General features: G+C 49.2%; 1 protein-coding gene across 2 annotated transcripts; it reads right to left on the bottom strand.

Annotated features, from left to right (window-relative positions):
• Window positions 1-2,473: 2,473 nt before the first annotated feature.
• On the bottom strand, window positions 2,474-6,875 carry LOC123119909 (ureide permease 1). 2 transcript variants are annotated; one of them, XM_044539877.1, is made up of 8 exons: window positions 6,366-6,875; window positions 4,961-5,251; window positions 4,742-4,880; window positions 4,005-4,173; window positions 3,810-3,853; window positions 3,616-3,722; window positions 3,074-3,448; window positions 2,474-2,984 (listed from the first exon to the last, which is right to left on the bottom strand). In XM_044539877.1, exons 2-8 carry the CDS (start codon window positions 5,195-5,197, stop codon window positions 2,826-2,828), a joined length of 1,230 nt encoding a protein of 409 aa, XP_044395812.1. In that variant the 5' UTR covers window positions 5,198-5,251; window positions 6,366-6,875; the 3' UTR covers window positions 2,474-2,825. The 2 variants fall into 2 exon arrangements, with proteins under 2 accessions (XP_044395812.1, XP_044395811.1); XM_044539876.1 differs by lacking the exon at window positions 6,366-6,875 and adding an exon at window positions 5,594-5,852.
• Window positions 6,876-14,223: the final 7,348 nt, after the last annotated feature.

Below are 14,223 nucleotides of genomic sequence, written 5' to 3'. Positions count from 1 at the left end.
TTGCTTTTCATAGCATATGAGCACCTCAGCGAGCCATGTGGTGTGTCCCATTGCCCCGACATGTGCTGCGCATTGGTGCCTCTCCATCTCGGACGATTTTTGTGTGTGTTTTTTTGGGTTTATCTTTTTGTTCTTATGAGGGTTTTCCTGATTTTTTTGTTTTTTATTTTTGCTATTTTCTGGTTTCTTCTGTCTATTATTTTTTATTTTAGTCTGTAAGGAACGTGGACCATAGTTGTGCTTCTACATGATGCATGAAAGCAAAATTATGTTTCCACAAAAAGTGAAGCACAACCTCGTGAAAAGCACGAATGTGCTTCCGCAAAACTGAAGCATGATTCGGATAATTTTGAAGCACGGTTAGTACAGATTTGGAGCACATATTTTAGTTCAAACCTACCAACATGAATCTTGTTTTGGAAATCTTGACGCGAGGAACGCAACCGTAAAAACAGTTCGTGATTTGGACGCACGTTTTGAGAGATAAATCATTTCGAAAAATCAAATCTACAAAAAATAAAAAATAAACCCACCCATTTCTCCCCGCATGTGGGGAGCGATCCCACCAAAACTTCCTAATTGCGAGAAGTGGCGCACATGTGGAATCAAGGTGGAGGCCGCGTGCTCCAATCTCAAAGTCGAATGGACCAGCCCAGAGTGAGAGAGGGGTGTGCGCTGGTTTGCCATGGCCTATAACCGGTGCTTGAAGCACTAAGGAGCCGTTCGGCAATCCACCAGCTCCCCACAATTCAAGGATCTGCAGAGTACCTATTTACCCGCTCCACAGTTTTAAACTGCAGCTCCACCTGCTCCGGGAGCGGAGTGGCGGAGTCGGAGGGAATCCGAACAGGCCCTAAATAGGTAATGTCTGGGCCCCACTCCTCCTAGGAGGATGTAGGGCGTGTTTGGATCATATGCCCTGGCCAGAAAGTACCTGGCCTGGAGCGTGCCTGACAATTGCCTGAAGTGTGTTTGGTTGCTACCCTGAAAAAACGCATGCGTGCCTGGCCTGATTCATCTGTACTGTAATTAGCCTGGACGGTTTACCAGGCATGTGGCTTTCTGGTCCAGGCCATCTATCTTGGACACCTGACGGGTGCCTGGCTCTTGATTAGTAATTTAATATTTGGATGAGATGGTGGGCTCCACACTAGTACAGCTTTTTGCCATATAAAACTATCTCTAATATTTTACCAGGCAAGGCCACCAACCAAACAATACTCTCCCAGGCTAGCCTGGCCAGGCACAAAATTCAGACTTTTCAGGCACATTCCAGGCACCAAAATTCTCCAGGCACATTGCCCAGGACACAAACCAAACTGGCCCGTAGACGGTTGTTTGTTTGTTGGGCTGGCGGTGGGCTTCGCCCCTATATATCCCCGCCCAGCAAATAGTAGCCCTTTTTTTGTTAATTTTTTGAATTCACGAAAAAGGGTTTCCCCCCGCTTTATATTATAAAGCATACCGCCAAGCATCCAACAACAACGGGTAATAGAGTGCAAAGTACAAAAAGTAAATAACGATTGTCCAGCTGGGGGCACAGCCAAAACAAGCCCCAACTACAAGAAATGAAGCTCTAGTCCGGATCCGGTGGCGGTGGTGGAGACGGCGGGGACATCTCGGCGGCCGAAGAACGAAGGGCGGCAACGATGGAGTCGATGTAGTCATGATCCCGCCGCTTGCTAAGCGGTCGCCAGAGCTGTAGGAATCCACACATTTTAAACATGGCGTCAGTGACACGGCAAGGGATGACGTGCTCGATCACTAATTTACTGCGACAATTCCAGAGGGTCCACGTGAGGGTGCCTACTGTGACCCAAAGGGACGGCCTACGGATAGGTTGGGAATCTAAGACCTCCCTAAATAGGTCAGGGAGGTTATCATGGCACCAAGAGCCACCGACAACGTCCCGGAAGCAACTCCATAGGAATCGCGCCGCCGGGCAGCGAAAGAAGATATTGTTAGAGTCTTCGGGGACGTCACATAGTGGGCATTGGCCATCACCTGGGCCATGCCGCTTCTAGACCTCCGTGCCCGAGGGCAGACGACCACGAATCCATTGCCACATGAAGATGCGTATTTATGGTAGTCTTTTATCATGCCAATTAACATGATTTTTACACCATATCCTTTGGATCTTTCCTGGTGCCTCAAAATACCTCCATAGACGAAATCCTGGTGAAATCAGATAAAAGGGCGCGAACAAGGTAAAAATCTAACACAAAGGCGCAAAGGAAAAGGGTATGAAATGACCCAAAAAATGGACTCATCACTTCGCCCGGCGGCGCCTTTCGGAGGCGGTGGGGGAAGGGGGAGGGAGTTCGACGGGGGCTAGGAGGAAAGGAAAATATATCATGTTATCCTGTTCACAAATGAGATGTCAATTTGTGCAGAATCGAGTAGTTTACTTAGTAGCAACAGAGTCAAACCAATCAATTCCCACCATTTCAAACTCTTGATTTTGAAGCTAAACTGCATCCAAATCAAACATAATAATTTCATAGTGATCTTTCGTAGCATTCTGGCGAGTCCTGCTTCCTAGTACTATTGGCTATAGACTTTTAGAACGAACAACACATCCTTTTATATATAATATATAATATCCTGCACTAACTTGAAATCAAAATGCATCAACATTTGCCATTTTTGTGGTTATGTACAGCTCCATTCAAACGAAAACTTTATGAATGGAATTCACTTTGTGTTGGCATGGCCTGCTTCCTTGGTCAAGGGCTCAAGTGCCTTGTCTTCCTGTCTGGATTTCTTCGCCTTGTGTCAGGAAGAGTTGCAAACTAGAATAACTGATGAAAGGATGGGGCAGCAGATCACTTTGTGCTCCTGTGACCTGCTGAAGCCATGAGTGTTGCTACAGCGGCGATAAACATGAGCAGCATGAACACGAGCAGAGTATACGTTTTCTTCGACGACTTTCGGTACTCCCCGAATAGCAGGATACCCCAAAATGTGCTCACAAGTGGCAATGCCTGATGAACAGCAATGCTGAAACAGTTAGAATCAAAGGTGCAGAAAAGTTTCCTCTTTTCTCTGAAGGCTAAGCATTAATTGGACAAACCTGAACAGCATCAGCAGCTGCATAACCAGCAGCCTGACCACCCATGAATTGGAAGCCATTTCCGAAACCGCAAAGGAAGCCGGCAAGAAGAGCCCATTGCCTGCCTTCCCAGTCATTCAGATAGGCCTTGAAGGATGACTTGGGCACGCCCGCCATTGGACGGTAGAGGAACAAGATGTTCAACCCGATACCGACGACAAAACACGAAATGGAGAAGTAGAAGAAGGCGGTGTAGACCACCAAATGCGGGACACCATCTTTCAGGGTGTGCCACTGGTCATTGGTAGCCAAGTTGATCGCCGGGGAGAAGAGAGAGAAGCAGACGCCAGAAAAGAAAACTATCCCAAGCCCTATAAAGGTGCTTGATCCAAATACCTAGAAAAGTAAGAAGTTTTACCAGATCAGTTCAGTGGTCTTACAGTTCAGAAAAAGTTTAGTGGTGACAATTATGCTTCTCTGTTTTGAGCACAAGGTTCAGGACAAAGATCAAATACTATCTGAATTATTCTACAGTGATGATTGTATGACGGAATTACAGTTACCTTAATTGAACGGCGCTCTTCGAGCTCAATTAGGTATTCTGCAGTTCCAGCTTCGGCTTTGGTGTCACACTCTGCAGAAGCTCCATTCTCCATGTCCTTCGGAGCATCTGAAATAGACAAAGTTAAGATTAAAATCTGTAACTGCAACATCAACAGTGCCAGTAGTTCATACAATTATGCACCATATTTTATACCTTTGTCTATAACTTGTTTGCCTCTCTCCGTACCTCCATCCGTCCTGTAAAAGTACGCATTATGATGATTAGAGCAAGGAATATAAGATGAAGATGGACCCCAAAAGCACCTAACGTAGGCAAGTTAAAAAGTGGTTAAGATGTTTCAGTTACTCGGCACTGCAAAAACTGTGCAAGAAAGTGGGAAGAGTTTACCCAAGTTTGTAGGTATTTGTGGATTCACTGAGTTTCTTTTCATTGTCAGCCGCATTGGAAGCATGAACAGCAGAGCCAAGGATGACTGCAACAAGGAAGCATGCCACTCCAGTGAAAAGAATCTCTGCCCTGTTGATGCGGTTGTCCAGGAAGTAATTTAGTGTCGTGCCTGAAAATACAACATGCAACTTGATGGAATAAATATCCAAGAAAGAAAAAGGCGGCCCATAATTTGCCAGATTCTTCGATTAGGACACACAGGATAATAGTGGAGCAACGATTAGTTTGGTGTAGCTACTGAATTATCGGAAGAATGTTCTTTAAGTGATAGTTTGTTGTCCTCTTATTGTGAACGCTAATTTCTTTTTCCAGAATGCGATGGAATTCAATGAATGATTTTTAATGAAATTTCAAAGAATGCTTTTATTGCCATCAATGGTTTGCAATTCTTCAGCTGTTTAAATCTTGATGAAGTGAGCTGACTAAGATTGATAGACCAATTTGCTCAGGCAACTTTAACTTTTAGCTGAAAAAAGCAACTCGAACTTTTATGTCTAAAAAAAGCAACTCGACGTGTCAGATAACTAGTGTTAAATAATTGAGCCCCTCCTGTAATGCTTATATATGAATAAAGATTGTGATCAAGAAATCTGTGACTCACATGCATCATCAGAAGAAAAATAACCATCATCAAATGTATTCATTGCACTTTAAGTAGTAGAGGAGATCAGCTTTACCTATTACAACAACCATGCTTGAGCTGATAACCTCAGTGACTGAGAGACCCACATATGCCCAAGCATACTGTGTAGAGAGGTTCCCAACACTGAGCACAACACCCCCTGCCATTGCAAACATCACTGAAGGCCAGTTGTCCTTCATCATAAAGTTCATTCAGAATCAGCAAACAGCCAACCAACGAATCCCCAAGTTTTTCCTGCACCAAGATAGCTCACCTGACTGAGCTGAGTGAAAAAATTGGGCATGTTGTGCTTTGCATCCCCAAGCTGGCCGAAGGTAAGCGCGATGAGGACGGCGGCAAGGAGGTTCGTTATGGAGTAGTCGAGGTATGTGTGCTGCGGCAGCCGTCCCCGGCGCTCCAAGAGGGTGAGCACCGCTGGCCACGTGCCCAGGAAAAAGAGGGAGGCGCACATGATGGCAATGGCGCCCCCTTTGTCCTCTATGATGAACATGTTGAGGCCTTGTTTGATGGAGAGCAAGGAATTCAGCAGGGAACCTTCAACCACCTGCAAGAATCACGTTCGTCAGATATTTCAAGTTACCGATTTGGATAATGAAACCATGGTTTCTTTTTTCCTGCAAAGCTTGCATGAACTGAAAGATTTGGAGCTCTTGATTGTTACGAGGAGCAAATATCAGGGCAGAAAAGAAGGAAAACTTGAAAATAATAATAATCATTAGAGCATCCAATCATTGAGAACCTAACTTGAGCAGGGAAGTCGATAAGATGCCAATTACCACAGATGAGATTATCCAGGGAACGAAAAAGGAAAGAAAATATGACTAGATGAGCCCAAATCCGAGCCGAACATCCAACAGGAGTAAGAGTAGGATGTAGGTGGGAGTACCTCTTGGCAGGGAACCAAAGAAGAAGCACATGCCAGAGCATGGTCCATGGCCATGGGGGATTTTATAGTGATACAGCTCACAAAAGCTGGAGATCAAATGGGATCTTTTCAATCAAAGTCCAACCTGATCTGCACGAGTTTGACTCACACAGCTATTGGAAATTTGCGGCGTCTTTCCATACGGAGATCACCAATGGAGTTGGGGCTTTATGGGGAGGAAGATTTTTTTTTGTAATGGGGCCAAGAAATGGACAAATGGTGCACGCATCAGCGGTTGGAATAATTGTACGTGTGACAATGACCTCCACGCGAATTAAATCAAATCATGAAAATTAAACCTATGTGTGTGATTCGCGTAAAATGTTGAATGTAAGCAGGAGAGGTAGAGTATCACACTCATTGGTCAGATATAAAGAACCCAAACCATCTCTTTCAACTAGGCTATCCAAGAAAAGGACCATTGACGAAGGGCAGGGAAGAGGAGTGAGGATTCCACCAAGAAATGGGCACTGAATCTTGTCCTGTTTCTTTCTCCCACAAGTATGAACTCTGTATTCTTATTTATTGCTTCAGAGACACGATGGAGAAAAGTGAGACCCGATCGGCGTTTGAGCTCACATGGATCCAAGAATTCGGCAGCGAATACCTTGTCAAAATGAAGAGAACCACACAACAGTTTGTCCATGTGGATAGCAACATATTTGCAGTCCAAAAAAAAAACTAAATCCATCATAGACAGATGTAAGAGGAGCAGGATAAGAAGAGCACACACCTCGAGAAGAGAAGACGAAGACGAAGAAGGATCCTTCTCTTCCTTGAAAGAACTCAATGCATTGTGTCCTCTCTGTCTTGATATATATATATGTGTGTTCAGATCAGCGGTGGTTGTTGTGGTTCTCCTCCTCCTATACTACTACTACTACTACTACCTGAGCTGATGATACACGAGAATTAGTTAATTGATTAATCAGGCACTCCATTGTTCAAGTAGGAGCACAGCTGTGTAAATATTGTAGGGGTGGCAAACTATGATCCCCTTTGACTTCGGATCTGGAGGGCAGTTGGACAGATTCTCCAGATCAGTGCATGATTATCACGACTCTGTGTTTCTTTTCGCCCATTTGGAGAACCACTAGATTCCCAGTTTACACGGTTGGTTGGCCACAACCCCACCGCGCTGAATTTCTGTCGATCTTGACCGTCAGTAAATTTTCTAGCGGGCTGGATCAAGCCACGTCACTCCTGAAGACACCTGCCTTTCTTCATGTAATCTTGCGTTGACTCAGAAAAGCTCCCACTCTAGATGCGTAAAAATGAAAAGAAAACCAACAGTTTCAAGGGACAACACATCAAGTGTCAGGGAAGGTTCGAAGCCAGTCCAAGCAAGAAGAGGATGAAAAGAACAACTTCCATCCAGGAACAAGAGGAAACAGATACACTAACCAGATGAAATGCTGCTGTACCTGACGGAGGAGGAGCGGCGGCGCTGGAAGAAGAAGAAACGATGCGGCTTTGATCTACAGTAGTACAGTAGTTACTAGTAGTACAGTAATTATTACTTAACTGCCGAGTTGGGTTGAGATGTACTAGAGAAATCCACGCTGTGCATGAGTTGAAGCCATCGAGAGGGCGGATCTTCTTGTCGAGACCTCGTTGTTCGGAGCGGTCGTTTTTCTTGGCATTTTAAGCGGCGATGATTTTGTGGACTGCGGTTGTCCAAAGATTCTGAGATAACTAGAATCACGTTTTTGGGACCGAATCTGGAGCGGATGCAGTTGGACTGGGAGGACACGGAGATACTCTACGATTAGTTGTCGGGACTCCCATGCTGCGCGGTTCAGTTTGTCATCACTCGTGTCCGCCTTAGAGCGTCTTCAAATGGACTATAGTTCCAGCGGACGCACTAAAATTACAGCGCGTCCAGCATAAACAACATTTCTTATTTTATATAGAACCAAGAAGATAAAAAAAACTAATAAATTAAATAGTTTAACAATTATTACAACTCAAACAATAGTTTATCTCTCAATACAACCAATAGTTCAACAATACAACATCAAATTAGTTTTGTCGTCCATTCCATACCTACCATTCCCCGATTAGATCCTTCTGAGGATCATCATGCGTTTCGGCACGTCGAATGACATAATAGGATGCAATAAATCGGGCCACCCTCACAGCCCTCCTCTGCGCTCGCACGGGACGTCCCAACAACTCATACTGAGAATAGTCTAAATTTTGCCCACGCTCATTCTCGATGATCATTTTATGCATGATCACACGAGCGTTCATGATGTACCAAAGAACCTTTGATCCCAAAATCTAGCCGGTCCTCTCACAATAGCAAATTGGGCTTGCAAAATCCCAAAAACTCTCCCCACATCTTTCCTAGCCGCCGCCTGAGCAATGTGGAAATCAAGATTTTTCTTACCTTGCGGTGCCGTCAACGGCTTCACAAATGTTTGCCATCTTTGATAGATGCCATCCGCAAGATAGTAGCCATAGTTGTATGTATAGTCATTTGCTACAAACTCCACCGGTGTAGTTTCACCATTTGCAATCTTATTAATGAGTGATGACCGATTAAGAACGTTGATGTCATTCAAAAATCCAGGCATTCCCAAAAAAGCATGCCAAATCCAAGTTTCCTAATCGGCCACTGCTTCAAGGATTATAGTGGAACCCTTTATGTGACCGTGGAATTGTCCATGCCATGCCTTAGGACAGTTCTTCCAACTCCAATGCATGCAATCTATTGAGCCAAGCATACTTGGAACCCGTGAGTTTTGTTCATCTCCAAAAGCCTTACGGTGTCTCCAACATTGGGAGCTGTCAAATATTCCGGACCAAACACTTGCACAATTCTGACTGCGAAGCGCTTGACACACATGATGACTTGACTCACCCATGGCCAAGTGGTCATCAACGAGATCCGTCAGAATATCGTATGCCAACATACGCAAAGCGGAGGTCACCTTTTGAAAGGTGTTATGCCCGGGTTCTCCGGCGGCATTCCTCCTTTACTAGAAAAATCGATCATGACTCGTCAGTTTCTCTGCAATGCGTTTGAACAACTCGATGCTCATCCTAAAATGACGCCAAAAGTAGGACTCGGGGTATGTGGTATTCTCCGCAAAATAGTTCCTCATCAATCTGTTGTGGGCGTCGATCTTATTCCTCCACAATTTCTGACGACCGATAACCAAACCACTGTGCTTCGGCTTTTTATTTACGTGCATAGCTAGGATCATTGCGAGGTCCTCCTCCTCTTGAATATCAAACTCTTCGTCGAAAGAACTGTAGGACGAACTCAGCTACAATATTGAATTGAAACTAGTTTAAAACTACAAAATAACATGCATCAAATTCATCTACAAAATATAAAGTGGAAGCAATACATACCTTGCAAGCATTTTGTCAAACACCTTGCGGGCGCCGAGTTGCAAATGGCCGTTGGGCACTGTTCATTGAGGGAATGGTGCGCTCGACGGGCGGCGGCGAGGAGAGGAGGTGGAGGAAGCAGCGGCGGCAAGCGAGGATAGGCGAGGGAAGCCCCGATGGGTCACCGGAGCAAATGGGGAAGGTGCGGGCGGCGACGCCAGCTCCTAGAGGTCTCAGATCTGGCGGTTGGTGAAGTCGCGCGCGAATCGTCGATGTCCAGCACACGGGAGCGGGCGCAGCAAATATACCGCGCGCGATGCCGTTTTTCCTCTGCGCGCTGAACCAAGTTTACCGCGCACGCGATTATTGCACGGCTGCTGGAGCGCTCGTTTCAGCTCCGCGCGCGCAAAAAGGCGAGTTTTTCTAGCGCGCGGCGAAGATAGCACGACTGTTGGAGATGCTCTTAGTGGATGTGCTTGTTTTTCGTGCCACAACAAAGTTTTGTTTTTTGTTTCTTTTTACCATAAGGAAGGTTTTTACTCCTTCTGTATCAAATATAACTATAATACTGTCAGAAAGGGTCTTATATTTCGATATGGAGAGAGTATTTCATTAGAAAAGATAGCACTTCCACACCCATGAACATATACTTCCTCCGTCCCAAAATTCTTGTCTTAAATTTGTCTAGATACAGATGTATCTAACACTAAAACGTAACTAGATACATCCGTATTTAGACAAATGTAAGACAAAAAATTTGGGACAGAGGGAGTACATACATCCACCCTCATGAACACATGCATACCCTACTCATACCAGTACCTTCAGAAGACTAGGCGATGGGTCACCACAAGTGTCTCTCTGTTGCCGGGGACATCGCCTCATGTTCAAAGAATATTTCACCTTTACGATACCCCAAAGCATCAAACCTAGGGTTTTGATCCCGTGGGGACTGAGACTACTGCCCTCCTAACCATGCAACCATGGTCAGTCAAGCTAGCGCTCTCCTTGCCTAGCGCTCCCCTTCTCGCCGGCTGCCACTCTAGCACCAATGTCCATCCCTAGCGCTCTAACAGTCTCCACTCTGGATCTTCCATCCACCCCATGCTGACTTAGGTCCAGTTCTCCAGTTCCTCTTCGCCCTCGTGCTCCCACACCACGCTTCCCCCGCCCCTCCCCCTCCGCTCGCTTGTGATGCCCATGGCGGAGTTCGCTGCTAGCCCCCTCGCCCTAGGCCAGTCGGTAGGTTTCTGCGGGGGTTCTCCTGATGTACTTGATATTGTCGGCTGGCACACTCAGCGGAACCAGCGCTCACCAGACTAGTGCCCTCGACCCCTCCCCCACGCCCACGCCATTTGGCGGTGCTCCCTACCTCTTGCCTGCCACATCGGCTCGCACACTCAGCGGAACCAGCACAATGTGGTCATGATGTACGGTTGTTGGTACAACTGTGGTGAGGCAGACCACATCGCTAGGGCCTACACTAACAACATGGTGTGTGTGCGCTATGGGGAGGTTGGCCACATCTCCGGTGGTTGTCTTCGGTGGTGCTGTCCATCTTCGTCACAGAGAGTCTACGCTGGTAGCAGACGGCGTGGCCCGAGATGTCGAGTTGCGTGCGCACAACGCGGAGTGGCGTGTGGATGGGCGGTTGTTCCCTGTGCGTTGTTAGCAAATAAACTAGTGTGGCATAGTTAGTAGTTTTCGCTACCAATGCAGCGATTTGGGCAGACAGAAACGCTGCCATGGCAGCATTTTCTAGCTGTTGTTTCTTCAGTATTTTCAGTTAACCGTTTTCTGGTTAGTTAGTTAGCGACGCCTGAGGACGTGGCATGTACGATCCCGGGGAGCAATTGTAGGCTAGTAGTACTTTTTCTCGATCGTGGGATGGCATGATCCGGTAAGGGGGCAAGACCCGCTGCACGTTTGCTTTCTGTTGAAAATGAAAGGAAGAGAGGAAAGCAGCATTCAGTGTGCTGCACAAAATCTTCAGAGTTCATCTGTTCTTCTTTGCTCGTCGTCCACCTCGGGTTATAGAGAGAAAAGATCAAGAGTGTGTGAGGAATTATGAGTGCTAACATTTGGCATCAGAGCAAGGTTGAGAGATAGGTGACGACTACAACAAGTTGAAGATCGCTTCGTCCCCGGGCACGGCACCACATGTGTAGATCATTGGTGGCGGAGGTGAGGATCCATTGCACCATGTGATGCGTGTGGTGCACGATGGCGGTGATAGAAACCCTTGGCCGATGCTGACCCATACCAACTACGGAGACTGGGCCCTTCTCATGGGTGATGCTTGAGGGGAGACATCTCTGGGATATGATCGCCGGAGATGGTAGCAACCTTGGTTGTGAAGGCCACGGCGAAGGACGCCTGGGACGCCCTCAAGACCATGCGCCTAGGAGTGAGGCACGTGCGCGAGGCCACAATGGTGACCTTGTATAGAGAGTACACATCATGCGCTTGTCAGGTATGGTGAGTCAGCTCAGCCTCCTCGGGGAGCAGATCCCGAAGAAGGTCGTTTGAATATTCCTTTTGGTTGTGCCTAGATACTTCTCATAGATAGCCGTGTCTATTGAGACATTGGTGCATCTATACAACTTGTCAATAGAAAAGCTCACCGGTAGGCTAAAGGTGGCAGAGGAATCTTCCTACTTGACTCTTGGCACATGCAAGCTCCTGCTCACGGAAGAGGAGTGGCATGTGCGCCATAATAGCCGCCCCCTGACGGAGCCAACAACAGCAACGCTAACCAGGGCCACGGTGGCTGTCGTGGTGGGTGCACGGCAGATGCCATGGGATGGCTAAAGATAGGAGGAGGCTCGAGGGCACTGGTGGGCTCCAGAGGCGAGGTCGGCATGAGAGAGCGCGGGATGCAAGACATACCCAGGTTCGGGGCTCTCCGGAGAGATAACACCCCTAGTCCTGCCGAGTGTAGTTGATATGTATGAGTACAGAGTTGCTCCTAGAGCTGTATGGAGGAAGAAGGGAGGCTGGACAAGGCTTAGGCAGTTCCCTCTCCTCGGGTGTTACCTGCTAGGTGTGTGAGTGGGTGGATGGGTGAGAACATTGCCCGTATGCATGAGGGCTCCTGGGGGGTTTTATAGGTCAACCCCCAGGGGTACAATGGTAATGTTACAAGGACGTAGGGCCGGGTTGTCAGTGTCCAGGAAGCCCGGTGCTGGGACCCGCCGGGTGCCTGGTCTCGCTGGGTTCCTCGGGCGCAGGCCCCATGCACTTAGGGGCACTGTGCACCGTCTTGTCGATCGTCAGGGTGTGGCTGAGTCGAGTCGGCTATAGTGGCGTTCCGTCAGGTTGCCGCTTGCTGGCGTCATGGGTGACAATGATTGCACTATTGCCACGCCGGTCCCGGTCAGCGAGTAGGTGGGGGGCATTGTTGCCACGCCCGGCTGACCAGAGGCACGGGCGGGGCAATGTGGCTTCGGTCATCAGTTGATGGAGACTCGTCCCATCGTACGACCGGGATGGGACGGCCGCTGACCCTCGGCCGGGTTGGAGAACACGCCAAGGGTGGAGCCGGCTTGTTGGGGAAGTCTTGAGTTGGTTGTTGGATCCGAGTTGAGGAGTCCGGCCGGGTCGAGGGACTTGGCCGGGTTGAGCGACCCGGCCAAGTGCGAGCCGGATTGAGGGGCAATGCTAGCCCCATAGTTTTTGAAAAGGATCTGGGTTCCGTTGCCTGCCTGGGGTTCATCCCCCCCCCACAGTAGTCCCCGAAGCTGTGAAGGTCTGCCGTCTTCAGATGGAAGGGCCTTCGCAGTTTCCCCCTTTGCGGAGGCGGATTTGGTGACCGCCGGGTCCGGCAACACCCACTGTGTGCCGGCTTCCGGAAGCCGGATCGCGGTATCCCGGTCGTGGCGGGAAACCGAGGAGTTCGACGAATCTTTGGTTAATCTTTCGGGCCTCGCGCGGCCGCCACGTGGCGCCTGGAAGCCGGAGGGGCCTGATAGGCCATGCGCGTGACAAGACGGGACGACGCCCTGGGGCCCACCGCCGCACGCCCTCGGCCCACGCGTGTGGATTTATTGCGGTGTCCGCGGGTCGGTTGCCATTCTCTAGGCAGTTACTGCGTGCATACGTGCGCACTTATTGCGGGGAAGTGGGAGGGGTGAGCGCAAACGATCCCACTTCCCCACGTTTCAAATCGTGGCCTATAAATTATGGGCGAAGGGAGCGGCGGAGATCATTCACGCTCGCACTCCCCTGCCTCTTCATCCTTCCTCTGCTTCTTGCGACCGCCGCCAGCTGCGACGCCCGCTGCCTTGAGCAGAGCTTTGTAGCCACCTTCTTCTTCCTTCTTTCGTGTCTTTGCTGATGGCGCTGCCGTCGGGCTCGTGGATGGGCTCGACCGTCACCCTCGACGAGATCGCCTATCTCCGCTCCACCAGGTGCCTGCCGGGGGAGACGGAGGTCGTCGTGCGCCTGCCGCGGGGGGAGCGAGAGCTGCGACCCGAGGGCACGGAGCGCGTCGTCTTCTTCCCGCACTTCAAGCGCGGTTTCCGGCTTCCCGCGAGCGGCTTCTTCCGCGATTTCCTGGAGTTCTTCGGGCTCCAGCCTCATCATCTGGGCGCCGGCGCCATTGTACAACTGTCGGGCTTCGTCACCCTCTGCGAGGGGTACCTTGGGGTCGAGCCTTTGATCGACCTCTGGGTGCGTTTCTTCTCCCTGAAGCAGCAAGGGCCGAGGGCCGGGGAGATGTCCGAGTGCAGGGCCGCCGTCATCTCCAAGCGGTCGGACGCTGACTGCCCGAAGATGCCGCTGGAGGATTCTGCCAAGAAGTGGCAGAATTCCTTCTTCTACGTCGGCAACCTCGGCACGGACCGCATCAACTTGCCGCCCTTCGTCAACTCGCCGCCGAGGGATAAGTGGAACTGGGGGTACTACCCCAAGAATCTGTCGCAGGAGGTGCTCAATCTGTGCGAGCGGGTGTCGGTGATGAAGGAGCGGGAGGGGCTCACCGCCACCGACCTCATCACCGCCTTCATCGTCCAGCGAGTGCGGCCGCTGCAGCAGCACAGCCACCTCATCGGCCAGATGACCAGCCTCCAGGACCCCAACCGCATGGCGAACACACGGCTAGAAGCGGACCAGGTTGCGCGCCGGGTCAACGACATCTCCAAGGCCAACCTGCAGGGTGACTGGGAGTTCAGGAAGGCCTCGTACAGCCATGTGAACCCGCCACCATTGGTGAGTCCTTGGTCTCCATATTTCGCTGCTGCATATCTTCT

This window comes from Triticum aestivum, chromosome 5D, assembly GCF_018294505.1.
Source record: "Triticum aestivum cultivar Chinese Spring chromosome 5D, IWGSC CS RefSeq v2.1, whole genome shotgun sequence".
Taxonomy (NCBI): Eukaryota; Viridiplantae; Streptophyta; class Magnoliopsida; order Poales; family Poaceae; genus Triticum; species Triticum aestivum.
The sequence above is the reverse complement of the archived record's forward strand: the minus strand, read 5'-3'. Positions and strand labels throughout refer to the sequence as shown.

Bases quoted from the DNA above. Each gene is read 5' to 3' on its own strand.
- LOC123119909 (XM_044539876.1), bottom strand. From the start codon at position 5,647: ATGGCCATGGACCATGCTCTGGCATGTGCTTCTTCTTTGGTTCCCTGC. The intron at 4,881-4,960 runs GTGAGCTATCTT...TTTATGATGAAG, and splicing joins TTTTCACTCAGCTCAGTCAG to GACAACTGGCCTTCAGTGAT. The intron at 4,174-4,741 runs GTAAAGCTGATC...TTGTATTTTCAG, and splicing joins AAGCATGGTTGTTGTAATAG to GCACGACACTAAATTACTTC.